The 26,628-nt window shown below is 40.1% G+C and overlaps 2 protein-coding genes across 9 annotated transcripts in view; one reads left to right on the top strand and one right to left on the bottom strand.

Moving 5' to 3' along the window:
* PPM1E (protein phosphatase, Mg2+/Mn2+ dependent 1E) overlaps window positions 1-4,377 on the bottom strand; it is a 169,307-nt gene extending 164,930 nt beyond the window's left edge. The window contains exon 1 of the mRNA XM_059047714.2: window positions 3,759-4,377. Within this exon, the coding sequence (XP_058903697.1) occupies window positions 3,759-4,192 (434 nt within the window). The 5' untranslated portion in view covers window positions 4,193-4,377. The remainder of the gene's footprint in view (window positions 1-3,758) is intronic.
* Window positions 3,845-26,628, top strand: part of TEX14 (testis expressed 14, intercellular bridge forming factor) — a 168,860-nt gene continuing 146,076 nt past the window's right edge. For 7 of the 8 annotated variants that reach the window (XR_010838188.1, XR_010838189.1, XM_067021228.1 and 4 more), the window contains exon 1: window positions 4,099-4,159. The gene's annotated coding sequence lies outside the window, so the exon portion shown is untranslated. Of the gene's footprint in view, window positions 4,160-26,628 lie in introns of all 8 variants that reach the window. The other variant, XM_067021230.1, reaches the window with a different exon arrangement.

Genomic DNA, 26,628 nt, shown 5'->3' on the forward strand with positions numbered 1-26,628 from the left:
CCTATCCAAGGTTATTCATACCTGCTACAAGATCAGCTGTAAATTTTATTTGCAAATTATTTCAAAGCTATAAAATACCTCACCTCCACCTTTTCGAATAGATTCATTAACCTCAGAAATCCTAATATGATGTCATTAGAAAGTATTTATTTTAATCTCTTGGGGGGCATTTTAGATTAAAGGAGTAAAGGAGATAATTTTTATACTAACAGCTAAAGGTTCCAAATCATTGGAATATTTTATTGACAAGTAATAGACTAATTCAGTGATACAGTTCTAAAGTATTGCATGAATTTAGTATTGATTCTTAAGGTTTAATTAGTTGAAACAAAATTGTTTAAATGGTCCTTTAAAAAAAGTATTTAGGGGGGGCTCCTTGGTGGTGCAGTGGTTAAGAATCCGCCTGCCAATGCAAGGGACACAGGTTCGAGCCCTGGTCCGGGAAGATCCCATATGCCGCAGAGCACCGAATGCCGTGTGCCACAATTACTGAGCCTGCGCTCTAGAGCCCGCGGGCCACAACTACTGAAGCCTGCACGCCTAGAGCCCGTGCTCTACAACAAGAGAAGCCACCGCATGAGAAGCCCACGCATCACAACAAAGAGTAGCCCCCACTCACAGCAACTAGAGAAAGCCCAGGCACAGCAACGAAGACCCAACGCAGCCAAAAATAAATAAATTAATTTTTTTTTAAAGTATTTATAGTCCACAACAGACATCTTTCTCATCCAAGGGGATTTTTACCATTTTGAATTATTTTTCTTTCAAAATGTTACATGTTTATATCTAGCAGAGAAATATCTAAGTACATATTTCCTATTTTGAAGCCTAACGGCAAAAATTCTATCCCAAACACTGAAAAACTTCTAAGTTGCTAATTATAACCATAATTTGTCCATTTAAACCTTGATCCTTTACTTATCTAAGTAACTGCTTATCTCAAGCTAATCCTAAGCTTTGTGTTTACCAAAATGAAGAATGATAAATATATCTGCTGTTCTTATTCTAAAAACTCTCAGAGAAGCAAAATAGTGAGAAAAACATTCACTATATTTTTAAAAGTAAAATTTCAGCCAGTGTATACACAAACAGTATTGAGAAGGTAAGCACCCTTTTTTTCTTCAGCGAACTTCAGTCTGTTTAGCAGTTTCATACTGTATATTTCTAAAACACTAACAAAATAACACGCTAGAGACTTATGAAACCGTTATTATACGCAGTGTTATTTTCTTCTTACATTAGTCCCAACTGTGAAATTGGTGAATATATATTTCAGGTAACTTCATTTAAGAATTTTAGCACTATTTGACAAGCATGACAGAGCTTTTAAAGAATATTAAGAATTCCCAAAATAAACAGAATGGGTATTTGAGAAAATATTTTGGGAAAAAAAAAATCTTCACCTTCTCCAAGTTAGCAATTCCAACATATCCCTGATCAGAATTATTTCAAAGTATTTCCTAGGAAATTTGACAACCCAACATTTCAAATATGTCGGAGAGTTCTGAGGTTCAGAGATTATGGAACTGTTGGAATCATTTGTACATAATTTGTCATTTCTGAATCTGTATCCTCAGTTCTCTCATCTGTAAAATAAAGCGAACAGGAAAATGATCTGTCTCTCTAATGTCTTCCAGTCTCGATTCTTGTGGCTAAGTGATATGATTTTCCTTTATAAATAATAAAATAAAAAATAAAAGCATTAAAAGTATGTGTTTTTAAACTGTGAGACTTTGGGGTTTGTTTTTTTTTTTTTTTTAATCTGTTAAGGACCTTGAAGATACTTTACATAAACAAGCCAGCCATTTTATATCGGAATAAAAATAGGTTAATAGCTTCTGCACAAAACAGTATACATGATGAAATCTCTTATTTAAGGTGAAATAATGTTTTCCAACTTTAATTTTGCTAGTTTTACTTCAAATCTAAACTTCTGTTCTCAATTAGATGGCCATTTTATAATTTGAATACTTTTCTAATTTATACATGTATTGAAAATCTTGCTTCCTTTCCATGTGGAAAAACACACATGTACTTACCATCATCTTTATATAGATTTCATTTTTAAAAAAACCTTGAATGGCACATGTTCAAAGTTGTTCTAAAGTAATGACTCTTTTTTTAAAAATGGACCTTCTCTAGTATTTAAATGTGTGTTTCTTTAATTCTGCAACTGCATTTGTAAAGGTAAGAACTGTCAAAACAATTAGTCTGATGTTGAGATAAATCCTTCCACTTTGGTAAACATCTCCATTTTATTTTAAGCAGAAAGTCTTAAGTGTCTTCATATAGTATTAAAAATGACATTTCATAAGCCCTTTTCTATGATAGTTTACAAACACTAGGAAGAAATATTCTAAGATGTTAATACTGTTTATATCTGGGTAGTGGTATTACATGCCATTTTATCTTTTACATTTCCCAAAAAGCATTATTACTTTGGTAACCAGATAGTATTTCAAAATTAAATTTTAAATAGTGTATAAAGTGTGGGACATCAACACAGTCCACTTCTACAGCAGACATGTTAAATACTTTTTCCCTATTGACAAGCCTCTGTTTTAACAGGAAGAGTGATTTGATCAGTCTGTCAGGTTGGATAAAGGCAAAACATTTACTTTCCAGGTCCTTCTCTTAATCTAAGTTTTTGAGAAGATCCAAGAAGTGAATTTAACAGCACTGAATCTTGCAGTAGTAAACTTTCTGAGGGGTACAGAGTAACACCTTTCATTACAACTATCAGCAGAATGGGGAAAGACTCCCCAGATTTACCAGTGTTCTCGGAAACTTGTTCGTATTCTCCTTTGTCATTATTTAAGAACAATTCCATTTAGAAAGAAAAGTAATTGTAAACTTTCTATTTCAAGGCCATAAAAACTGGGATGAAAGGAAAAGCCTTGACCTTTCTATTTTAGACTTTCATCTGTGTAGCTAAGCCACCTGCTTTCTCTCCCCTACCCCATCTACTTAATGGACTGAAAATACCGCACCTAATTGCAATTTTATAAAACCAGCCAGAGTTTTCCACTTTAACGAATTACAACTGTCTTGCACCTGAAGGCTCGCACGTAAAATTTTGCTCAGCCGTCCCTCCCAATTCTTTCCCACCTCCCTCAATTGTTAGTTATCAAATGTCGTTAAACGAAGATACTAGGATTCCGTGTATTAAGCTATCTACACTTTCAACACCGAGCGCCCAACAGAAAATCTACTCCAGTCTCTCCTCCTGTGGATCTGGGGCTGGGGATTATCATCTTTGTTGCGGTTACGCAGGAGGCACCTAGCAGCTCTGCCTAGAAAGGAGTCGCGTCTCTCCGCCGCCAAACAACAAGGGACTCAGGCTGGGAAAAGACAGACCCGGGTGGGAAGAAACCTCCAGGAGGAAGAAGAGAGCTGGGAAGAGGGAGCTCTCAAGACTGGAAGGAAGGACCTTCCAAGGCACGAAGGGGAAAGGGTGTGTGAAGTGGAGCGAGAAGTGGGCGGCCGGGGAAAGCGGGAAGCAGGGGACGGGGCCCGGCGGGAGGGCGCGGGGGGCGGCTCCCGGGCCGGGCAGGAGGCGCGGGGGCCGCGGCGGGCGTGGGCAGCTCGCAGACAACAGCCCAAGTCCGAGCAGCGGGGGCGCTTTCAACCGCGCCAGGCGCCGGCGTGGGGGGGGCATGAAGAGCGGAAAAGAGCAGTTTGAGGGGCCGATGGAGCCGCGTCGAGGCCGGCGCGGCGGGGACAGCGGGCCCACCCCCAACCGAGCCCCGCTACTTAACTATTTGTAGAGCTGCTGCAGGCACAGGTCCAGGCTCTCGCCCTCCACCTCCTCGCGGGTGATGCGCTCCGACAGCGGCCGCGGGAGCGGGGGCAGCGGCGGCAGCTGGGGCGGCGGCGGTGGCACGGCCGACTGCCCCCGGGCTGCCGCCGCCTCTTCCTCCTCGCCCTCCGCCGCCACCACCTCCTCCTCAGGCTCTGGGTCTTGCTCCTGCTCTTGGTCCCCCTCCTCCGTCGCGGCTACAGTGGCCGCCTCCTCCCCTGGTTCCTCGACCGAAGCCTCGGGCGCCTCAGCCGCTACCAGTTCGGGCTCGGGCTCCGACTCGGGTTCGGGTTCCGGCTCGGGCTCGCCGCCGCCGCACGGTCCGCGAAACTCGCCCAAGAATAGCTCCAGGAAGCGCCGGTAAGTTTTCTCCTCGGGGCTGCAGCCGGCCATCGCTGCTCATGCCCCGGAGCCGACCGGGAAGTGGGTGGGGGAAGCCCAGGAAGGGGAGGGGGCTGCTCGCGAGCCTCGGGATCCTGCAAGGGCGGTTAACTGCCGCACCGGCACGAGCGATCAGCACTAGGTTGCTCGGAGAGGGCTCCCGCAGGCGTGCGCGCCGCCGAGCCCGGACGTGCGCGGCCTGGGGGCGGGGGCGGAGCGCGCTGCCCCTCTCTGGTCTGGAGGGAAAGTTGGTCGCGGGCGCGCGCGCGGGGTCCAGCGACGGCCCACCCTCTAGCCCTAAGAAGAGCTCAGCCCACGCTGCCGAGAGACTGTCACCATGGCAACCGGCTCTAATTAAGAATTTCAGGGTCCCTCCCGTCGAGTCCGCGGAGTCGAAAGGGCACTCGACTTGTCCCCTCTCCAACTCTGAATGTCTTCATTGTATGGCTATCCTAACCTCAAGTGGATAAGACAGAACTAAGACATCTCCAGGTCTAGCTGTTGGTTCCCACTTGGATTGGATTTACCTCAGTTTTCCTTATCTGTCCTGCCTTGCCTTAGGGTGCTTATCTGTTGAAAGATACCACAGTGTGAACACCTTTTGTTGTTGATGAAACTAATTTAATAGTTTGCGGGGGAAGGCATCCAACACCTACCAAGTGGTAGTTTCCCTTGCCTACATTCTCTCATTTGATTCTGTGAAGAAAGTGGTGTTATCCTCATTTCTCAAAAAGAGGAAACAGGATTAAGTACTTTTAAAAAATATTTATTTATTTATTTGGCTGCCCGGTAGCGTGCAGGATCTTTTTTTTTTTTCCCCGTTGCGGAGCACAGGCTCCGGACGCGCAGGCCCAGCGGCCATGGCTCACGGGCTTAGTTGCTCCGCGGCATGTGGGATCTTCGCGGACCAGGGCACGAACCCGTGACCCCTGCATCAGCAGGCGGATTCTCAACCACTGCGCCACCAGGGAAGCCCGCGTGCAGGATCTTTTTAGTTGCAGCAGGTGGGGTAGAACCCAGGCCCTCTGCATTGGGAGCACGAAGTCTTAACCACTGGACCACCAGGAAAGTCTCTAAGTACATTTCCTCTTTTCAAGGTGTCAAAGCTACTAGCCATGGCATTGGAATTAGAACCCAGGTTGTAAGCTTCCAAAGCCTGTCGAGACCCTTTATCCTGTACTCTTCTCTGCCTCTGAAGATTCAGCAGTGTAATAATACGTCTATAAAGCCTTATTTTAAAAGGGCTTTATAGATTAAGAGTCATTTTCATCCCTTTAATCCTTACAATAGCGCCTCAAGTTAGAAGATATTACCATGATTCCATTTTATAGATGAGAAAACTGAGACTTAAATACGCAAGTGATGTAACAAGGACTAAATCCAGGTCTTTTCACTGCAAAGCCATCAGTTTTCCAGCACAGCAAGACACCCTTCTTTAGTGTCTGCGTAATATATATTAGACTTTATTACATTATATGTATTTTGGGGTACATTTTGTTTGCTCTTCTTCTCCATCCCCCTGGGCCTCTTTCTTTTGTAGATTGAAACTGAAAGAACTTTAAATTATTCTAATTTTCTTACCAAACTACACACAAACCTACTATTTTCAAGCCTTACTGAGGGGGGTGGGAGAGGGAGAAGCTGTGTTGTTATACAGCTGTATAGATGACAGCATCATTACCGCATACTGCCATGTCCACGGCAACATATAATTCAGCAAAAATATAGTGATTCTTTCTCTACTTTGTAAAACATGTTCACAAAATATCCACCCCATCCTCTCCATTTATTGTTTCTGGGTTTCAGCTGGATTTAGGGTCTGAAATACCATTTCTAGTCAGTTATTAATGGCAGAAGGAGTCTCCCTGCCAAATGTTTTCATATAATACTGTATTCTAAATCCCTGACATGATACTGTTATTTTAAGAGTAAATGGGTTGCGGCTTCCCTGGTGGTGCAGTGATTGAGAATTTGCCTGCCAATGCAGGGGACACGGGTTCAAGCCCTGGTCCAGGAATGTTCCACATGCCGCGGAGCAATTAGGCCCGTGAGCCACAATTACTGAGCCTGCACGTCTGGAGCCTGTGCTCCGCAACAAGAGAGGCCGCAACAGTGAGAGGCCCGCACACCGCGATGAAGAGTGGCCCCCGCTTGCCACAACTAGAGAAAGCCCTTGCACAGAAACGAAGACCCAACACAGCCAAAAAAAAAATACATAAATAATTTTTTTTTTAATGTGAAACTCTATGAGAAAAGCAAATAAAAATGCAATACCAGTATGATTATTTTTTAAAAAGAGAAAAAAAAGAGTAAATGGGTTGTGCTCACTAATGTACATTATGGCATCATGTAAAATAGACACCCATTCTCTCCTAGCTTGAGATTAATTAATACATGATAGAAAGCGTATAGTGAGTAACGCACATGAGTCCTCTGTAACTACTTATTTTTGTCTCAAAAGTAAATGGAAAGACCTAATAAATAAGTCTGTTTCCAGACAAGCTAAATGTATTTATACGTGTTTTGTTTAAAACAGCAACACCGGCATAGAGCAACTTCTTTATGAGATGCCAAGAAAGTCTTTAAATTCCTCATTTGTCTTTGTTTTCAATCCACCTGTTCATTTCCGTTTCAGAATGTCTAGAAAAGATTGACAAAACTTATAAGGCTGCAAAACATCAAAATGTCCACAATTTTACATTCCAACAACTATTTAATATCTCAGAATTTGACATAATGACATTTAGTTCAAGAGTACCTAGCTGTCAACTGTAACAATTCACATCAAGCTACACCTTCCTATTTTGTAATGTAGTTGCCCCCCTCACCTAGATGACATTCATTTGTGACATTAATTTATGACTCAACCCACATATCAAAGGGAAGTGTTATATGTTGGGGAAACATTATTACTAAAAGAAAAAGGGTACACCTCCACATTACTATAAATGAGAGGTGTGTTTGCTTAGTTTAATAAAGATATTTCTTTACAAAAGATCAGTATGGATCCTATTGCATCCATTTGACAGAGTAGCTTTGCCAGAAGGTTGCTGACAGCAGTGCTGGGATCTCAGAGCAGCTGTGTAGGATGATTTTGCCATCGTCAAGAAGTCTTTTTAGTCATTATTTTGCATTGCTTTACTTTCCTCTTCAGTTCCTCTCCTCTTATACTTTCCTAATCCCCTTTCTTGCTGTCTGTTTTAAAATATTGAGCTATAAAAAGCATATGTATTAAGTGTTTTTAATTCTTTTAAGTTGTTTTTTTTTTTTGAGATTTGTCGAAAGAATTGTTCTCCCTCTGACCCTTAGCTCTTTGGAGGAAATGCACATGTTTTTCATGGACGTTCATTGTAATGATGATATTTATAAGATTAAAGAGGGGAATTCCCTGGTGGTTCAGTGACTGGGACTCAGTGCTTTCACTGCCGAGGGCCCAGGCTCAATCCCTGGTCAGGGAACTAAGATCCCAGAAGCCGCACAGTGCGCCAAAAGAATAAAAATTTTAAAAATAAAAAAGATTAAAGAGAATTGTTGAGTTGGGCAGTTTCTTATATGACCCAGTAATCCGTCTCCCAAATATTTACCCACAAGAAATGAAAACATATCCACCAAACACATACACAGATACACATCACCAAAAAAAACCTTGTATGTAAATTTTTTCAATAGCTTTATTTTATTCATAACAGCTCAAACTTGGAAGTAACCCAGATGTCCACCAGTAGATGAATGGATAAACAAATTGTGGTATATTCATACAATGGAATACAACTCAGCAAAAAAAAAAAAAAAAAAAATCAAATACTGATAAACACAACAACATGGGCGAATCTCAAAAACATGTTGAGTAGGGCTTCCGTGGTGGCGCAGTGGTTGAGAATCCGCCTGCCGATGCAGGGGACGTGGGTTTGTGTCCCGGTCCGGGAAGATCCCACATGCCACAGAGCGGCTGGGCCCGTGAGCCATGGCCGCTGAGCCTGCGTGTCTGGAGCCTGTCCTCCGCAACGCGAGAGGCCACAACAGTGAGAGGCTTGTATACTGCAAAAAGAGAGGAAAGAATTTTGTGGGGGTGATTAGAATGTTTGATATCTTGACTGGATGGTTATATAGGTGTATTTATCAAAAATAAGCAAAATGTACATTTTAAATAAGTGTATTGTATGTAAATTATACCTCAATAAAGTTGATTTTTAAAGTTAAAAAGAATTGATTACTGTTTAGTCCTATTTTTGTTCTCATATCCATTCCTTCTCCTACCTTGCTCTTCTCTGTGTTGTAGGGGTACTGACTCTTTCAAGCTGCATTCACCAGGTTCCTTGACAGCTGACTTCCAGCTGAGATTTGCCCAGTGGGCGACATTGGCAGGAAATTGGAAGGTGGAAGGAAAGGAAAAAAGCCAAGATATTTCTTCCCTGTCCCCTACCTCCGTCCTAATGCTTGCTGCATCTCCTTTACAGCTTTGCTCCCTCTGAACCTGTCCATTGGAATTCCAGCTTTTGTCTGTGACACCAGTCCCTGAGCTCCAGAAACATCATTTTCTTCCATTTGTCCATCATCCTAGAGATGGTAGCTGGTTTTAGCTTCCTAATCTTGCCTGCTATGGACTGAATATTTGTGTTCTCAAAAAATTCATATGTTTAAATCCGAACCCCCAAGGTGAAGGTATTAGGAGGTGGGGCCTTTGGGAAGTGATTAGGTTATGAGGGCACAGCCCTCATGAATGGGATTAGTGCCATTAAAGATGAGGTCCAACCACCTAGAGGGGTGGGATAGGAAGGGTGGGAGGGAGGGAGACATAAGAGGGAAGAGATATGGGGATATATGTGTATGCATAGCTGATTCACTTTGTTGTAAAGCAAAAACTAACACACCATTGTAAAGCAATTATACTCCAATAAAGATGTTAAAAAAAAAAAAAAAAAGATGAGGTCCAAGAGAGACCTGTCTCCTTTCTAAATGTGAGAACACAGTAAAAAGACTGCTGTCTGTGCCAGACACTGAATCTGCCAGAACAGTGTTCATGGAACTCCTAGCCTCCAGAACTGTGAGAAATAAATTCCTGTTGTTTATAAGCCACCATATTTATGTGTTTTTTGTTTTAGCAGCCCAACCAGACTAAGACACTGCCTCACCTTCCCTTTTGGCTTGTTAGCTCTTCTATCACTTGTGTAAGCAATTTCCTATATTCTATTCCCTCTGTTTTCTTAACTGAATCTCAACTGATACAATAACAAATAATACTTTAAAGAATGATAAAATATATATATAAAAGAATTATAAATGGATCAAGCTGACATTACAGCGAGTTTAGGTCTTCAAAGGTACTACTCGAACACTGAGTTTACTTGAAGTCAGCAGTAAATGATTTCCTGGAATTAAAAATTATGAATAGGCTGCTAGTGGTTCAAGGGTAAGGAGGGAAGGATGACTAGGTAGAACATGGGATTTTTAGGGAAGCAAAGACTATTCTGTATGATACTACAATGGTGGATACAAATCATTAGACATTTGTCAAAAGCCATAGAACATACAACACAGAGTGAATCCTAGTGTAAACTATGTACTTTGGTTAATAATAATGTATTAATATTGGCTCATCAGTTGTAACAAATGTACCTCACTAGTATAAGATGTAATAATAATTGGGGAAACTGTGAGAGGAACTTACATATATCTCTGATCTAGTGCCTAGGCAAATGTTTAAGGCTAGGCCTAATGACGAATGTTATATTGCAAATATAAAAATGTGTAATTTCTCATTCATATTTTTTCAGTTGATGGAAGGATAACTAATATATAAGTACTTTTTAAGATATACATATTTTTAAAATTAATTTATTTATTTATTTTTGGCTGTGTTGGGTCTTCGTTGCTGCGCGGGCTTTCTCTAGTTGCGGTGAGCGGGGGCTACCCGTCGTTGCGGCGCCTGGGCTGCTTATTGTCGTGGCTTCTCTTGTTGCAGAGCACAGGCTCTAGGTACGCAGGCTTCAGTAGCTGTGGCACGTGGGCTCAGTTGTTGTGGCTTGCGGATTCTAGAGCGCAGGCTCAGTAGTTGTAGATTAGTTGCTCCGCAGCATGTGGGATCTTCCCAGACTAGAGCTCGAACCCGTGTCCCTTGCATCGGCAGGCAGATTCTTAACCACTGCACCACCAGGGAAGCCCACTTTTGAAGATACTAATTCGATTGTGTTGTCAAACTGACTTGTAGGGAGCAAGAGAATACCTGTCAACTGAGAAAACTGAGCACATAAGTGTTTTCAAATGAGAACATCTTCCTCCTTTCTTCTCAATATATCCTACCTACATCCTCTACCTCCTAGATTAATATTATAACTTTTAAATCATATCCATTTGCTGCCAAAAATATTACTGCTATATTACTTTTTATTCCTCTTCTCTTGATGGCTAATATGTTCATACTGCAGCAAGAGTTCACAGCTGTCAAAATTAAAATTCACATCAGGTAATAACAGGTCCACATGCACTATTTTCATCAGTTTTAAAAAACAGGGCTTCCCTGGTGGCGCAGTGGTTGGGAGTCCGCCTGCCGATGCAGGGGACACGGGCTCGTGCCCCGGTCCAGGAGGATCCCACATGCCGCGGAGCGGCTGGGCCCGTGAGCCATGGCCACTGAGCCTGCGCGTCCGGAGCCTGTGCTCCGCAACGGGAGAGGCCACAGCAGTGAGAGGCCCGTGTACCGCAAAAAAAAAAAGCAAAGAAGTCCCCAAAACAGGTTCTAACTTTTTTTCTTAATGTTTTAACCATTAATGATAATAATATTTTTTAATCTTGCTTAGTTCTTTGAGGAATCAAAAAAATTTTTAACTTATTATGACATGCTTATGAAATAGGATGAGGGCAGGGGTTATGGTGATTTCTGATGAGGATACTATAAATGGCAAAGATGTTAATATATCCCTTCTATAATAAATGGTTCTTCTAAAATGAATTGACTCCAGGGACTTCCCTGGTAGTCCAGTCGCTAAGACTCCATGCTCCCAATGCAGGTGGCCTGGGTTCGATCCCTGGTCAGGGAACTAGATCCCACATGTCGCAACTAAGAGATTGCATGCCAGAACTAAAGATCCTGCATGCCGCAACTAAAGATCCCACACGCCGCAACGAAGATCCCGCATGCCACAACTAAGACACAGCACAGATAAATAAATAAATAAATTTTTAAAAAATTAAAAAATAAAACGAATTGGCTAAAAAAAAATCCACTTCAACATTTTGCTACTAGTTTTCACTTTACAAGAACCAAAAATCACTTTATGGTGGTTAAAAAAAAACTATATTATCTAATTTTTTAAAAAATTATTTATTTTATTTATTTATTTTTGTCTGCATTGGGTCTTCATTGCTGTGCGCGGGCTTTCTCTAGTTGCGGCCAGCGGGGCCTACTCTTCATTGTGGTGCACAGGCTTCTCATTGCGATGGCTTCTCTTGTTGCAGAGCATGGGCTTTAGGCGTGCGGGCTTCAGTAGTTATAGCACGCGGGCTCAGCAGTTGTGCCTCACGGGCTCTAGAGCACAGGCTCAGTAGTTGTGGCGCACGGGCTTAGCTGCTCCACGGCATGTGGGGTCTTCCCGGACTAGGGCTCGAACCCGTGTCCCCTGCATTGGCAGGCGGATTCTTAACCACTGCACCACAAGAGAAGCCCTAATTCCATTTATATATTTACTTATAATAAATACATGCAAGAATTGAGTGATATTGATCATGTTCTCTTTCAGTCAGCAGATGCCCATTACCCACTCTGGAGCATTCATCAAAAAGTCCGACTGCTTTTTTAAATGAAAAGGAAGCAGACAACTAAATATGAAAACTCCACAGAAAGGTGTCTCCTATGCTCAGATAATACCACTTTATTCTTCATTGAGTGTGGAGCTGATGGAATTGAGCCACAATGACATTTGTGACTAGAGGGGAAGATGGAAACGATTCCATTAACCTAGAGTGCTGTAACATATGGTAATCATAAGTGGTAGAATAGCTGGGTTGGACAAGGGTAAAGTAAGCCATGTGGCACAGACATTACCAATTAACACACATGGTAACCATGCTGATACAATGTAGCTTCTCCAGAAAGGAAATTATTTGGGCATATGAATTGGTTTGCTGGCTTATGAAAGAGTGATCTATAAATGACATATCTGGCACCAATATAGCACATGTGGTTTCCAGTAATTTTGCAAGTTGGGGGCTATTAAGATTTGAAGAACCTCCATATACCTAAATAGCAGTACAATGCATTGCAGTTATTTGCACAAAGGCAGCAAATCAATATCTATGCAAAATAAACTTGGGTCATTCATATATAAAATTATTTTTCAAATATCTTTTTTTTAAGTGTCACATGAAATCCTGGAATTTTGTATCTCTGAAAAAATAATTTCATGACTGTTTAAGGTATAAAGCTTATGGTCATGGCAAAAGTTCAAGATTAGATCTAAACTGTACTGAGAGATAGAATTACATTTGTTCCAAAAATTGGCAAAAATATTGATTTTGAAAGAAACATGATGAAAACTGTGTTTTAAGAAAATTAATACACAAATATTCTTTCAGAAGAAACACTGAAGGCTGAAAGATCAGCTGGGCAATGGGAGATAATGAGAGTGCAGAAGAGAATGCTGTCAGTGGGAATGAAGATGAACACAAGAAACTAAAAGACACTCTACAGGAAGATCTGAAATTCTAAGAAGACACGAAGATGCAACATAGGAAGAGCCAGTAACCCACCCAGAGAGGCTCTCAAGTGGCTATTCTGGCTATCTATTGCTGCAAAACAAACTACTGCAAAACTTAGTGGCTAAAACAAAAACGACCTAATAAGAACTACTGTATAGCACAGGGAACTCTACTCAATACTCTATAATGGTATGTATGGGAAAACAATCTAAAAAAGAGTGGATATATGTATATGTATAACTGATTCACTTTGCCGTATACCTGAAACTAACACAACATTGTAAATCAACTATACTCCAGTAAAAATTTTTTTAAAAAAAGAACAACACTACCTGTAACTGGGAGACAAATTTGAAAACAATTAGGACAATTAAAATAGAACATTATAGGTTGAGTGTACAGCACAATAAATAAATAATAAAACAAAAACACTTTACTGTATTTCACAGCTCTGTAGGTTGACTGGGCTCAGCTAGGTGGTTCTCACTTGTAGGTCTCGTGAGGTTGCAGTCTGATAGCAGTTGGTTAGGGATAAAATTATGGCTAGATGTCCAAGAGATTCACTCACATTCTACTTTTTTCCATTTATATTGAAAAAAAATTAAGCAGAAAAATGACTAATATGTAAATTATTTTCAAGATATTAATTTGATTGTGTTGCCAAACTGGCAGTTGAAGCTGGCTGTTAACTGGGAGCTCAGCTGGGACCATCAACTGTAATGCCCACACATAACATCTCCAATGGCCTTAGGGTAATCAGATGTCTTACATGGTAGCTTAAGAGTTCTAAGATTGAGTGTTTCAGTGAATAAAACAGAAGGTGTGACCTGGTGTCATAAATCAATAGCATTACTTCTGTGGTACTCTATTGGTCAAAGCAGTAATAGGCATATTTGGATACAAGAGAAGGAGACATAATATACCCCAACCTCCTGATGGGAGGAGTGTCAAAGAATTCATCTTGAAACTACCATAGTGACATTTACCTGAATGAATTTATGACAAAGTTTAGCAACTTAAACTTGGAAGCTCAGAAATTTGAGTGTTCCACAACTAAGTGTCCATCAATGCATTATTGGATAAAGAAATTGTGGTATTCATATATATATGCATATTTACATATATATGCATACATATATACATACACATATATACATACAATGGAATATTATTCAGCCACAAAAAAAATGAGGAAATCCTGGGAACTTCCTTGGAGATCCAGTGGTTAGGACTCCGCACTTCCACTGCATGGGGCACAGGTTCTATCCCTGGTCAGGGAACTAGGATCCCACATGCTGTGTGATGTGGCCAAAAAAAATAAAATGAGGAAATCCTGCCATTTGCAACAGCATGGATGGGCATTGAGGGCATTATGCTAAGTGAAGTAAGTCACACATAGAAAGACAAACACTGTATGAGCTCACGTATTTATAGAATCAAAAACAAACAAACTCATAGAAAATGAGATCAGATCTGTGGTTACCAGAGGCAGAGTGTTGGGGGAGGAGGAATTGGAGAAGGGTGGTCAAAAAGTACAAACTTCCAGTTACAAGATGAATAAGTATCAGGGATACACGCATGATGATTATAGTTAACACTGCTATATGATATACATGAAAATCAAGAGAGTAAATCCTAACAGTTCTCATCCGAAGGAAAAGAATTTTTTTCTTTTTGCTTTCTGTTTTATTTGTATCTATATGAGGTGATGGATGCTAACCAAACTTATTGCAGTAATCATTTTACAATATATGTAAGTCAAACCATTATGTACACCTTGAATTATATCTCAATAAAACCGGGGGAAAAAACAAAATTTGAGTTTTCCAAATGTAATTACACAGAAGTAGCTTAACTGACACTAACATATCTCATAAGAAACTGATGTATAAACATCACAATGACAACATATGACTTTACAATGAGAACTACTACTTCCATTGAGACCAGACAATTGTATGGATCTGGCTATAACCAAAGTACCTGGGAAATCAAACTATCAACAAATTGGTAACTGATGTGCATGGGATCAGACAAGAGTTCATTTTGTATTTAAAGCATCAAACTGAGATAGCCTCATGCAACCATTTCCACAATCAGGATCAGCTATCAGGACCAGTCTAAGAAGGACCCTCGTTCCCTTGAGCAGGGCTTGAGTGGTTAAACCAAAGTTAGCTCCATTTTGATCCTTTTTCTACCACACTCTATTGCTTGCCAACACTTCTGATGGACACATTTAAAGAATATGGCCCTATGCCATATTTTCCCAGGTTAGAGTTTCTAACCTAAACATTATTGATATTTTGGGCCCAGTAATTCTTTGTTATGGGGGGTTGTAACATACATTTTAGGATGTTTAGCAGCATACCTGATCTTTATCCACTAGTTGCAAGTGGCACCTGTCCCTAGCCATTGTGATGAGCAAAATATCTCCACAATGCTAAATGTCCCCTGGGAGGCAAAATCACCCCAAGCTGAGAACCACTTCATTATTATAAGAGCATGGACTCTGGAGTTAGACTTATTTTGACTTTCAGGTAGGCTGTTTCCTAGTAGTATGACTTTGAGCAAGTCATAAATTACAATGTACATTCCTTGTTGTTGGTTGCCCAGCAGCTATACCCCTTTCCTAGCAGCATCTCAGTCTCTTTGAGGGAATCACCTCTCCTACACTGTATGCAGTTTTGGTAGGCCTCCTCTTGCAGAAGCCAAAGATAACTGTACTGATGTTTTCCCCCAGATGCTACCACTTCCCGGGGTCAGACACTGACCTAAGTTAGGTCAGTAGAATACTCTCTCCCCTGACTTTGAATCCTGACCAAGCAATAACGATAGAGAAGGGTGATAGTTCATTCATCTCAGTGGGCTCCTACCATGAGACCATTCCTATGGTCCCTGCTGTCTGGGGCTCTGAAACTAATTAACTAGGTTATGCATTTCCAAGCTGGCTTTTTCTGCCTTCCTATTGTTCCTGTAACATACAGTAAATGTTAGCTACTATTAGTAAGGGGTATTGAAGATTCCATAGTTTAATTCTGAGAGCAAACTTATTTCTCTAGGGTCTTCCCTGGTGGCACAATGGTTAAGAATCCGCCTGCCAATGCAGGGGACACGGGTTCAATCTCGGGTCTGGGAAGAACCCACATGCCACAGAGCAACTAAGCCCGTATGCCACAACTACTGAGCCTGCGTGCCACAACTACTGAGCTTGTGTGTCACAACTACTGAAGCCCACATGCCTAGAGCCCATGCTCCGCAACAAGAGAAGCCACTGCAATGAGAAGCCCACGCACCACAATGAACAGTAGCCCCCGCTCGCTGCAACTAGAGAAAGCCCACGTGCAGCAATGAAGACCCAACACAGCCAAAAAAAACCACTTATTTCTCTAATTTCCAAGTTCTTAGAGTACAACTTGATGACACTTGAGCATACCTGTTATAGAATTAATAATTTGGCAACTGACTAGATATGTAGTCATTATGAGAGTAAGTCTCTGGGAAAGGTTCTGACATTAAGAGAAATGAAGTAGAAAAAGGAAACCAATTTGGGGAAAAATGGGTTTGGTTTTATATATGTCAAATATTTGATAAAACTATAACATTGTTAATTTAAAACAGATTGCAGTGGATTTGGAGCATGGGTGATAGAGCTTAATATGTTGATTTGGGACACAAAAGAGGATTAACATGACAACTGAAATAAGGACTAGAATAATTCCTTTGAGGTTAAGAGAGAAAAGTGGACATTCAACCGGATTCTGTCACTACAAACAGAATCCAATTCTGGCTGATTTAAACAAAAAATATTTAATATTTATTAAATAAATGAATAAAGAAACCCCAAAATTCATGAAGAAAAATGCATTAGCTATAATACTACCATATTTTGATAATTGTCCTACATAGAACTTGCCTTTAGAGTTTGGCTGATATAAGATAGAATACATTGGCATTTTTCATCTAACTGCCTTCTGAGACACCTCTTACTCAGGGGCCCTTTGTCAAATTCAAAACTCAAGGCCATGATTAACATACAAATAAGTTCCAGATGGAGCGATTTGAACATAAAATTACATTTGTTTACAGTACTCTAAGAAAAAATGGGATTATTTAATAATCATGGAGTGGGAAGGTCTAAATAGGACACACAACTCAAACAAAAGTGAAAAACTGACTACATAAAAACCTAATTTCTGTGAGACAAAAAAATAAGAAAAACTGGGGAAAATATCTGCCATATCACAAAGGCCTAATACCTTCCTTAATATGTGAAGAACTCTCACAGATTAAAAAGACCAACCACCCAATAAAAAAATGGACAAAAAATAAGAACATTCAGTTCATAGAAAAGGAAATAGAGTAACTTGTAAGCAAATCAAAAAACATTCAACCTCACTTATAAAAAGAGAAAAGAACAAGAAAATGTTAATATCACACTATGAGATGTTATTTTAATAAACTTATCAAATTGGCAAAAAAAATAACATACGATGTTAAGGGCATAAACAGCCTCTCTCAAACAACATTGGTGGAAGTATACATTGGTAGTATCTCTGGAGGATATGTGGGCAACATCTATCAAAATTCTAAATGCGCATACACTCTGACCAATTCCTTATATCCTCACAAAAAATTTGATTAATCTAAATATCCATCAATTTAAGAATGATTAAATAAAATGATATTTGTACAATATCATTGTACAATTGCTGGAATATCACACAGCAAGTTTTTAATTGAGAAAATTCTATATGTACCAATACAAAAATAAGGTACGGTTTGGGTTAAGATTTAGGTGTTGAAGAAAAATTATATTTATATTTTAGATACATGGAATAGCTCTAGAAGATCACACAAGAAACTGGTAATGATGACTGCCTCCTAAAAATGAACTGAGTGACTAAGGTACAGGGGAGGAAAGAAGACTTACTTTTCACTGAATTTCAAATCTTGTGCAAATATTGCTTAGTAAAAAAAAATAATTAAAAAATAAAATAAAAAACAAAGACAAGAAAAACATTTTTCTCTTGAAGAACTAATGATAGCAATTATGTTTCCCATTATTAGACCAAGAGTTATATAATCAATTATATTTTCCTCTTTGCCTTGGTTTATATAACTTAATATAAATTCTCTTTACTTTGCTACTTCACTTTTTCTTATCTGTGTTAATTTTAAAATTTTGAAAATAGGTAGAACATAATTTCCATAAGTTCTCAAGCTCTTCTGAGTGAACCCAACTTTTACATTCTCATAAAATAAGCTATATGTAAGATCACTATCCGAGTATCGATGTATTTAAAAACTCACATCTTACTATACATAATGAGAGTCAAATGGATAGCTGAAGCACAAAATGGCCTAAGTCAATGGTGAACTAAAACTGAAACCAGGCAAAGGAATATATTGTGGTCGAAAACACATGAAATCTTGTCAACATGTTTAATGCCAAAATCAGTTCTAAGGGAGCAAAATGTTCTGTAAATTCTAACAGTAACAGTAAATTTAGGCACTGACGTTAAGCCAGCCTCTCTCCTGCAACTCAGTGTTTTTTTTTTTAAAGTAATAGAACATTTCAACATCATGTCTCAAAATTAAAATGCAATGTATTGGAATGGAAACCCTAGAATAATTGATTTTGAAAATTAAAAATGTGTAAATGTCACTCTTCCATATTTCCAGGATTGTTCATTTAAAGTGAATATTTAATAAATGCCTCTGCAAAAACAGAAGCCACAAAATTTTGACCAATGAATTTAGCAATCATTTAGTCCTATCTTTTTTTTTCTAACATTTTTATTGGAGTATAATTGCTTTACAATGGTGTGTTAGTTTCTGCTTTATAACAAAGTAAATCAGTTACACATATACATATGTTCCCATATCTCTTCCCTCTCGCATCTCCCTCCCTCCCATCCTCCCTATCCCACCCCTCTTAGTGGTCACAAAGCACTGAGGTGATCTCCCTGTGCTATGAGGCTGCTTCCCACTAGCTACCTATTTTACGTTTGGTAGTGTATATATGTCCATGCCACTCTCTCACTTTATCACAGCTTACCCTTCCCCCTCCTCATATCCTCAAGTCCATTCTCTAGTAGGTCCGTGTCTTTATTCCCATCTTGCCCTTAGGTTCTCCATGACCATTTTTTTTCTTAGATTCCATATATATGTGTTAGCATACAGTATTAGTTTTTCTCTTTCTGACTTACTTCACTCTGTATGACAGACTCTAGGTCCAACCACCTCACTACAAATAACTCAATTTCGTTTCTTTTATGGCTGAGTAATATTCCGTTGTATATATGTGCCACATCTTCTTTATCCATTCATCCATTGATGGACACTTAGGTTGCTTCCATGTCCTGGCTATTGTAAATAGAACTGCAATGAACATTTTGGTACATGACTCTTCTTTTTTTTTTTTTTTTTTTTTTTTTTTTTTTTTTTTTTGGCGGTACGTGGGCCTCTCACTGTCATGGCCTCACCCCTTGCGGAATACAGGCTCCGGACACGCAGGCTCAGTGGCCATGGCTTCACGGGCCTAGCCGCTCCATGGCATGTGGGATCTTCCCGGACAGGGGCACGAACCTGTATCCCCTGCATCAGCAAGCGGACTCTCAACCACTGCACCACCAGGGAAGCCCCACGACTCTTTTTGAATTATGGTTTTCTCAGGGTATTTGCCCAATAGTGGGATTACTTGGTCGTATGGTAGTTCTATTTTTCGTTTTTTAAAGAACCTCCATATTGTTCTCCATAGTGGCTGTATGAATTTACATTCCCACCAACAGTGCAAGAGGGTTCCCTTTTCTCCACACCCTCTCCAGCATTAATTGTTTGTAGATTTTTTGATGATGGCCATTCTGACTGGTGTAAGATGATATCTCATTGTAGTTTTTTTAAAAAATAAATTTATTTTATTTATTTATTTTTGGCTGCGTTGGGTCTGTTGCTGCACGAGGGCTTTCTCTAGTTGTGGTGAGCAGGGGTACTCTTCATTGTGGTGCATGGGCTTCTCATTGCAGCAGCTTCTCTTGTTGCGGAGCACAGGCTCTAGGCACGTGGGCTTCAGTAGTTGTGGCATGTGGGCTCAATAGTTGTGGCACGTGAGCTCAGTAGTTGTGGCTCATGGGCTCTAGAGCACAGGCTCAGTAGTTGTGGTGGAAAGGATTAGTTGCTCCATGGCATGTGGGATCTTCCCAGACCACAGCTCGAACCCACATCCCCTGCATTGGCAGGCGGATTCTTAACCACTGTGCCACCAGGGAAGCCCTCATTGTAGTTTTGATTTGCATTTCTTTAATGATTAATGATGTTGAGCATTCTTTCATGTGTTTGTTGGCAACCTGTATATCTTCTTTGGAAAAATGTCTATTTAGGTCTTCTGCCCATTTTTGGATTGGTTTGTTTGTTTTTTTGATATTGAGCTGCATGAGCTGCTTGTAAATCTTGGAGATTAATCCTCTGTCAGTTGCTTCATTTGCAAATATTTTCTCCCATTCTGAGGGTTGTCTTTTCATCTTGTTTATGGTTTCCTTTGCTGTGGAAAAGCTTTTAAGTTTCATTAGGTCCCATTTGTTTATTTTTGTTTTTATTTCCATTTCTCTAGGAGGTGGGTCATAAAGGATCTTGTTATGATTATTTCACAGAGTGTTCTGCCTATGTTTTCCTCTAAGAGTTTGATAGTGTCTGGCCTTACATTTAGATCTTTAATCCATTTTGAGTTTATTTTTGTGTATAGTGTTAGGGAGTGTTCTAATTTCATACTTTTACATGTACCTGTCCAGATTTCCCAACACCACTTATTGAAGAGGCTGTCTTTTCTCCATTGTATATTCTTGTCTCCTTTATCAAAGATAAGATGACCATATGTGCGTGGGTTTATCTTTGGGGTTTCTATCCTGTTCCATTGATCTATATTTCTGTTTTTGTGCCAATACCATACTGTCTTGATTACTGTAGCTTTGTAGTATAGTCTGAAGCCAGGGAGCCTGATTCCTCCAGCTCCATTTTTCATTCTCAAGATGGCTTTGGCTATTCGGGGTCTTTTGTGTTTCCATACAAATTGTGAAATTTTATGTTCTAGTTCTGTGAAAAATGCCAGTGGTAGTTTGATAGGGATTGCATTGACTCTGTAGATTGCTTTGGGTAGTAGAGTCATTTTCACAATGTTGATTCTTCCAATCCAAGAACATGGTATACCTCTCCATCTATTTATATCATCTTTAATTTCTTTCATCAGTGTCTTATAATTTTCTGCATACAGGTCTTTTGTCTCCTTAGGTAGGTTTATTCCCAGATATTTTATTCTTTTTGTTGCAATGGTAAATGGGAGTGTTTTCTTAATTTCACTTTCAGATTTTTCATCATTAGTGTATAGGAATGCTAGAGATTTCTGTGCATTAATTTTGTATCCTGTTACTTTACCAAACTCATTGATTAGCTCTAATAGTTTTCTGGTAGCTTCCGTAGGATTCTCTATGTATAGTATCATGTCATCTGCAAACAGTCACAACTTTACTTCTTCTTTTCCAATATGGATTCCTTTTATTTCTTTTTCTTCTCTGATTGCTGTGGCTGAAACTTCCAAAACTATGTTGAATAACAGTGATGAGAGTGGGCAACCTTGTCTTCTTCCTGATCTTAGTAGAAATGGTTTCAGTTTTTCACCATTGAGGATGATATTGGCTGTGGGCTTGTCATATGTGGCCTTTACTATGTTGAGGAAAGTTGCCTCTATGCCTACTTTCTGCAGGGTTTTTATCATAAATGGGTGTTGAATTTTGTCGAAAGCTTTCTCTGCATCTGTTGAGATGATCATACGGTTTTTCTCCTTCAATTTGTTAATATGGTGTATCACATTGATTTGTGTATATTGAAGAATCCTTGCATTCCTGGGATAAACCCAACTTGATCATGGTGTATGATCCTTTTAATGTGCTGTTGGATTCTGTTTGCTAGTATTTTGTTGAGGATTTTTGCATCTATGATCATCAGTGATATTGGCCTGTAGTTTTCTTTCTTTGTGACATCTTTGTCTAGTTTTGGTATCAGGGTGATGGTGGCCTCATAGAATGAGTTTGGGAGTGTTTCTCCCTCTGCTATATTTTGGAAGAGTTTGAGAAGGATGTGTTAGCTCTTCCCTAAATGTTTGATAGAATTCACCTGTGAAGCCAGCTGGTCCTGGGCTTTTGTCTGTTGGAAGATTTTAAATCACAGTTTCAATTTCAGTGCTTGTGATTGGTCTGTTCATATTTTCTATTTCTTCCTGGTTCAGTCTCAGAATGTTGTGCATTCCGAAGAATTTGTCCATGTCTTCCAGGTTGCCCATTTTATTGGCATAGAGTTGCTTGTAGTAATCTCTCACCATCTTTTGTATTTCTGTAATGTCAGTTGTTACTTCTCCTTTTTCATTTCTAATTCTATTGATTTGAGTCTTCTCCCTCTTTTTCTTGATGAGTCTGGATAATGGTTTATCAATTTTGTTTATCTTCTCAAAGAACCAGCTTTTAGTTTTATTGATCTTTGCTATCATTTCCTTCATTTCTTTTTCATTTATTCCTGATCTGATCTTTATGATTTCTTTCCTTCTGCTATCTTTGGGGTTTTTTTGTTCTTCTTTCTCTAATGGCTTTAGGGGTAAGGTTAAGTTGCTTATTTGAGGCGTTTCTTGTTGTATTACTGTAAATGTCCCTCTTAGAACTGCTTTTGCTGCATCCCATAGGTTTGGGGTCATTGTGTTTTCATTGTCATTTGTTTCTAGGTATTTTTTTATTTCCTCTTTGATTTCTTCAGTGATCTCTTGGTTATTAAGTAGTGTATTGTTTAGCCTCCATGTGTTTGTATTTTTTACAGATTTTTTTCCTGTAATTGATATCTTGTCTCATAGCATTGTGGTCAGAAGATACTTGATATAATTTCGATTTTCTTAAATTTACCAAGGCTTGATTTGTGACCCAAGATATGATCTATCCTGGAGAATGTTCCAAGGGCACTTGAGAAGAATGTGTATTCTGTTGTTTTTGGATGGAATGTCCTATAAATATTAATTAAGTCCATCTTATTTAATGTATCACTTAAAGCTTGTGTTTCCTTATTTATTTTCATTTTGCATGATCTGTCCAGTGGTGAAAATGGGATGTTAAAATCCCCTACTATGATTGTGTTACTGTCGATTTCCCCTTTTATGCTGTTAGCTGTTGCCTTATGTATTGAGGTGCTCCTATGGTGGGTGCATAAATATTTACAATTGTTATATCTTCTTCTTGGATAGATCCCTTGATCATTATGTAGTGTCCTTCTTTGTCTCTTGTAAGAGTCTTTATTTTAAAGTCTATTTTGTCTGATATGAGAATTGCTACTCCAGCTTTCTTTTGATTTCCATTTGCATGGAATATCTTTTTCCATCCCCTCACTTTCAGTCTGTATGTGTCCCTAGGTCTGAAGTGGGTCTCTTGTAGACAGCATATATACGGTCTTGTTTTTGTAACCATTTGGTCAGTCTATGTCTTTTGGTTGGAGCATTTAATCCATTTACATTTAAGGTAATTATCGATTACCTTAAATGAAATGTTAAGGTATCATACATTCCTTTCATACAATAGGAACATACATAATATGTATGTTCCTATTACTATTTTCTTAATTGTTTTGGGTTTGTTATTGTAGGTCTTTTTCTTCTCTTGTGTTTCCTGCCTATAGAAGTTCCTTTAGCATTTGTTGTAAAGCTGGTTTGGTGGTGCTGAATTTGCTTTGCTTTTGCTTTTCTGTAAAGGTTTTAATTTCTCCATCAAATCTGAATGAGATCCTTGCTGGGTAGAGTAATCTTGGTTGTAGGTTTTTCTCCTTCATCACTTTAAATATGTCCTGTCACTCCCTTCTGGCTTGCAGAGTTTCTGCTAAAAGATCAGCTGTTAACCTTATGGGGAGTCCCTTGTGTGTTATTTGTTGTTTTTCCCTTGCTGCTTTTAATATTTTTTTCTTTGTATTTAATTTTTGATAGTTTGATTAGTATGTGTCTTGGATTTATCCTGTATGGGACTCTCTGTGCTTCCTGGACTTGATTAACTATTTGCTTTCCCATATTAGGGAAGTTTTCAACTATAATCTCTTCAAATATTTTCTCAGTCCCTTTCTTTTTCCTCTTCTTCTTCTGGCACCCCTATAATTCGCATGTTGGTGCACTTAATATTGTCCCAGAGGTCTCTGAGATTGTCCTCAATTCTTTTCATTCTTTTTTCTTTATTCTGCTCTGCAGTAGTTATTTCCACTATTTTATCTTCCAGATCACTTATCCATTCTGCTGCCTCAGTTATTGTGCTATTGATCCCTTCTAGAGCATTTTTAATTTCATGTATTGTGTTCTTCATCACTGTTTGTTTGCTCTTTAGTTCTTCTAGGTCCTTGTTAAATGTTTCTTGTATTTTCTCTATTCTATTTCCAAGATTTTGGATCATCTTTATCATTATTCTGAATTCTTTTTCATATAGACTGCCTATTTCCTCTTCATTTGTTAGGTCTGGTGGGTTTTTGCCTTGCTCCTTCATCTGCTGTGTGTTTTTCTGTCTTCTCATTTTGCTTAACTTACTGTGTTTGGGGTCTCCTTTTCACAGGCTGCAGGTTCATAGTTCCCGTTGTTTTTGGTGTCTGTCCCCAGTGGCTAAGGTTGGTTCAGTGGGTTGTGTGGGCTTCCTGGTGGAGGAGACTAGTACCTGTGTTCTGGTGGATGAGGCTGGATCTTGTCTTTCTGGTGGGAAGGTCCATGTCTGGTGGCGTGTTTTGGGGTGTCTGTGGCCTTATTATGATTTTAGGCCGCCTCTCTGCTAATGGGTGGGGCTGTGTTCCTGTCTTGCTAGTTGTTTGGCGTAGGATGTCCAGCACTGTAGCTTGCTGGTCGTCGAGTGGAGCTGGGTCTTGGCATTGAGATGGAGATCTCTGGGAGATTTTCACCATTTGATATTACGTGGAGCTAGGAGGTCTCTGGTGGACCAGTGTCTGAACTTGGCTCTCCCACCTCAGAGAAACAGCCCTGATGCCTGGCTGGAGCACCAAGAGCCTGTCATCCACACGGCTCAGAATAAAAGGGAGAAAAAATAGAAGGAAAGAAAGAAAGAAGATAAAGTAAAATAAAATAAAAACAAAATAAAATAATTAAAGTAAAAAATAAAAAATAATTATTAAGAAAAAAAATTTTTAAAGTAAACAAAACAAAACCAAAAAATGTACAGGCAGAACCCGAGGACAAATGGTAAAAGCAAAGCTATACAGACAAAAATCACACACAGAAGCAGACACATACACATTCACAAAAAGAGAAAAAGGGGGAAAAAAATAATATATCTTGCTCCCAAAATCCACCTCCTCAATTTGGGATGATTTGTTGTCTATTCAGGTATTCCACAGATGCAGGGTACATCACGTTGATTGTGGAGCTTTAATCCGCTGCTTCTGAGGCTGCTGGGAGAAATTTCCCTTTCTCTTCTTTGTTCTCACAGCTCCTGGAGTTCAGCTTTGGATTTGGCCCTGCCTCTGCATGTGGGTCGCCTGAGGGCGTTTGTTCTTCCCTCAGACAGGATGGGGTTAAAGGAGCAGCTGATTTGGGGGCTCTGGTTCACTCAGGCCAGGGGGAGGGAGGGGTAATGGAGTGCGGGGTGAGACTGCAGCGGCAGAGGCCGGCATGACGTTTCACCAGCCTAAGGCGCCATGCGTTCTCCCTGGGAAGTTGTCCCTGGACCACGGGACCCTGGCAGTGGCGGGCTGCCCAGCCTCCTGGGAGGGGCAGTGTGGAGAGTGACCTGTGCTCTCACACAGGCTTCTTGGTGGCTGCAGCAGCGACCTTAGCGTCTCATGCCCATCTCTGGGGTCCGCACTGATAGCCGCAGCTTGCGCCTGTTTCTGGAGCTCCTTTAAGCGGCGCTCTTAATCCCCTCTCCTTGCACACCAGGAAACAAAGAGGCAATAAAAAGTCTCTTGCCTCTTCGGCAGTTTCAGACTTTTCCCAGACTCCCTCCCGGCTAGCTGTGGCGCACTAACCCCTTCAGGCTGTGTTCACGCAGCCAACCCCAGTCCTCTCCCTGGGATCTGACCTCCGAAGCCCAAGCCTCAGCTCCCAGCCCCCGACCGCCCCGGTGGGTGAGCAGACAAGCCTCTCGGGCTGGTGAGTGCTGGTCCGCACCGATCCTCCGTGCGGGAATCTCTCTGCTTTGCCCTCCGCACCCCTGTTGCTGCGCTTTCCTCCGTGGCTCTGAAGCTTCCCCTCTCCGCCACCCGCAGACTCGGCCCATGAAGGGGCTTCTAGTGTGTGGACACCTTTCCTCCCTCACAGCTCCCTCCCACTGGTCCCGTTCCTATTCTTTTGTCTGTGTTTTTTTCTTTTTTCTTTTGTCCTACCCAGGTACGTGGGGAGTTTCTTGCCTTTTGGGAGGTCTGAGGTCTTCTGCCAGCATTCAGTAGGTGTTCTGTAGGAGCAGTTCCACATGTAGATGTATTTCTGATGTATTTGTGGGGAGGAAGGTGATCTCCACGTCTTATTCTTCCGCCATCTTGAAGCTCCTTTCAGTCCTATCTTATTTTATACATTTTATAAGAGAAAGGCAAGAGAAAATAAAGGTGTTTAAATTGACATGTCTTATTAATGTCTCAGAATTAGGATCCAGGTCTTCTGACTCTAGGCCTATCTTCTCTCTACCACATTTTATTTTAATTTTATCACTGGTAACTAGTTGTAAATATTTTAGTAAAAACATTTTTAACAA

This window comes from Kogia breviceps, chromosome 19, assembly GCF_026419965.1.
Source record: "Kogia breviceps isolate mKogBre1 chromosome 19, mKogBre1 haplotype 1, whole genome shotgun sequence".
In the NCBI taxonomy this organism is placed as follows: domain Eukaryota; kingdom Metazoa; phylum Chordata; class Mammalia; order Artiodactyla; family Physeteridae; genus Kogia; species Kogia breviceps.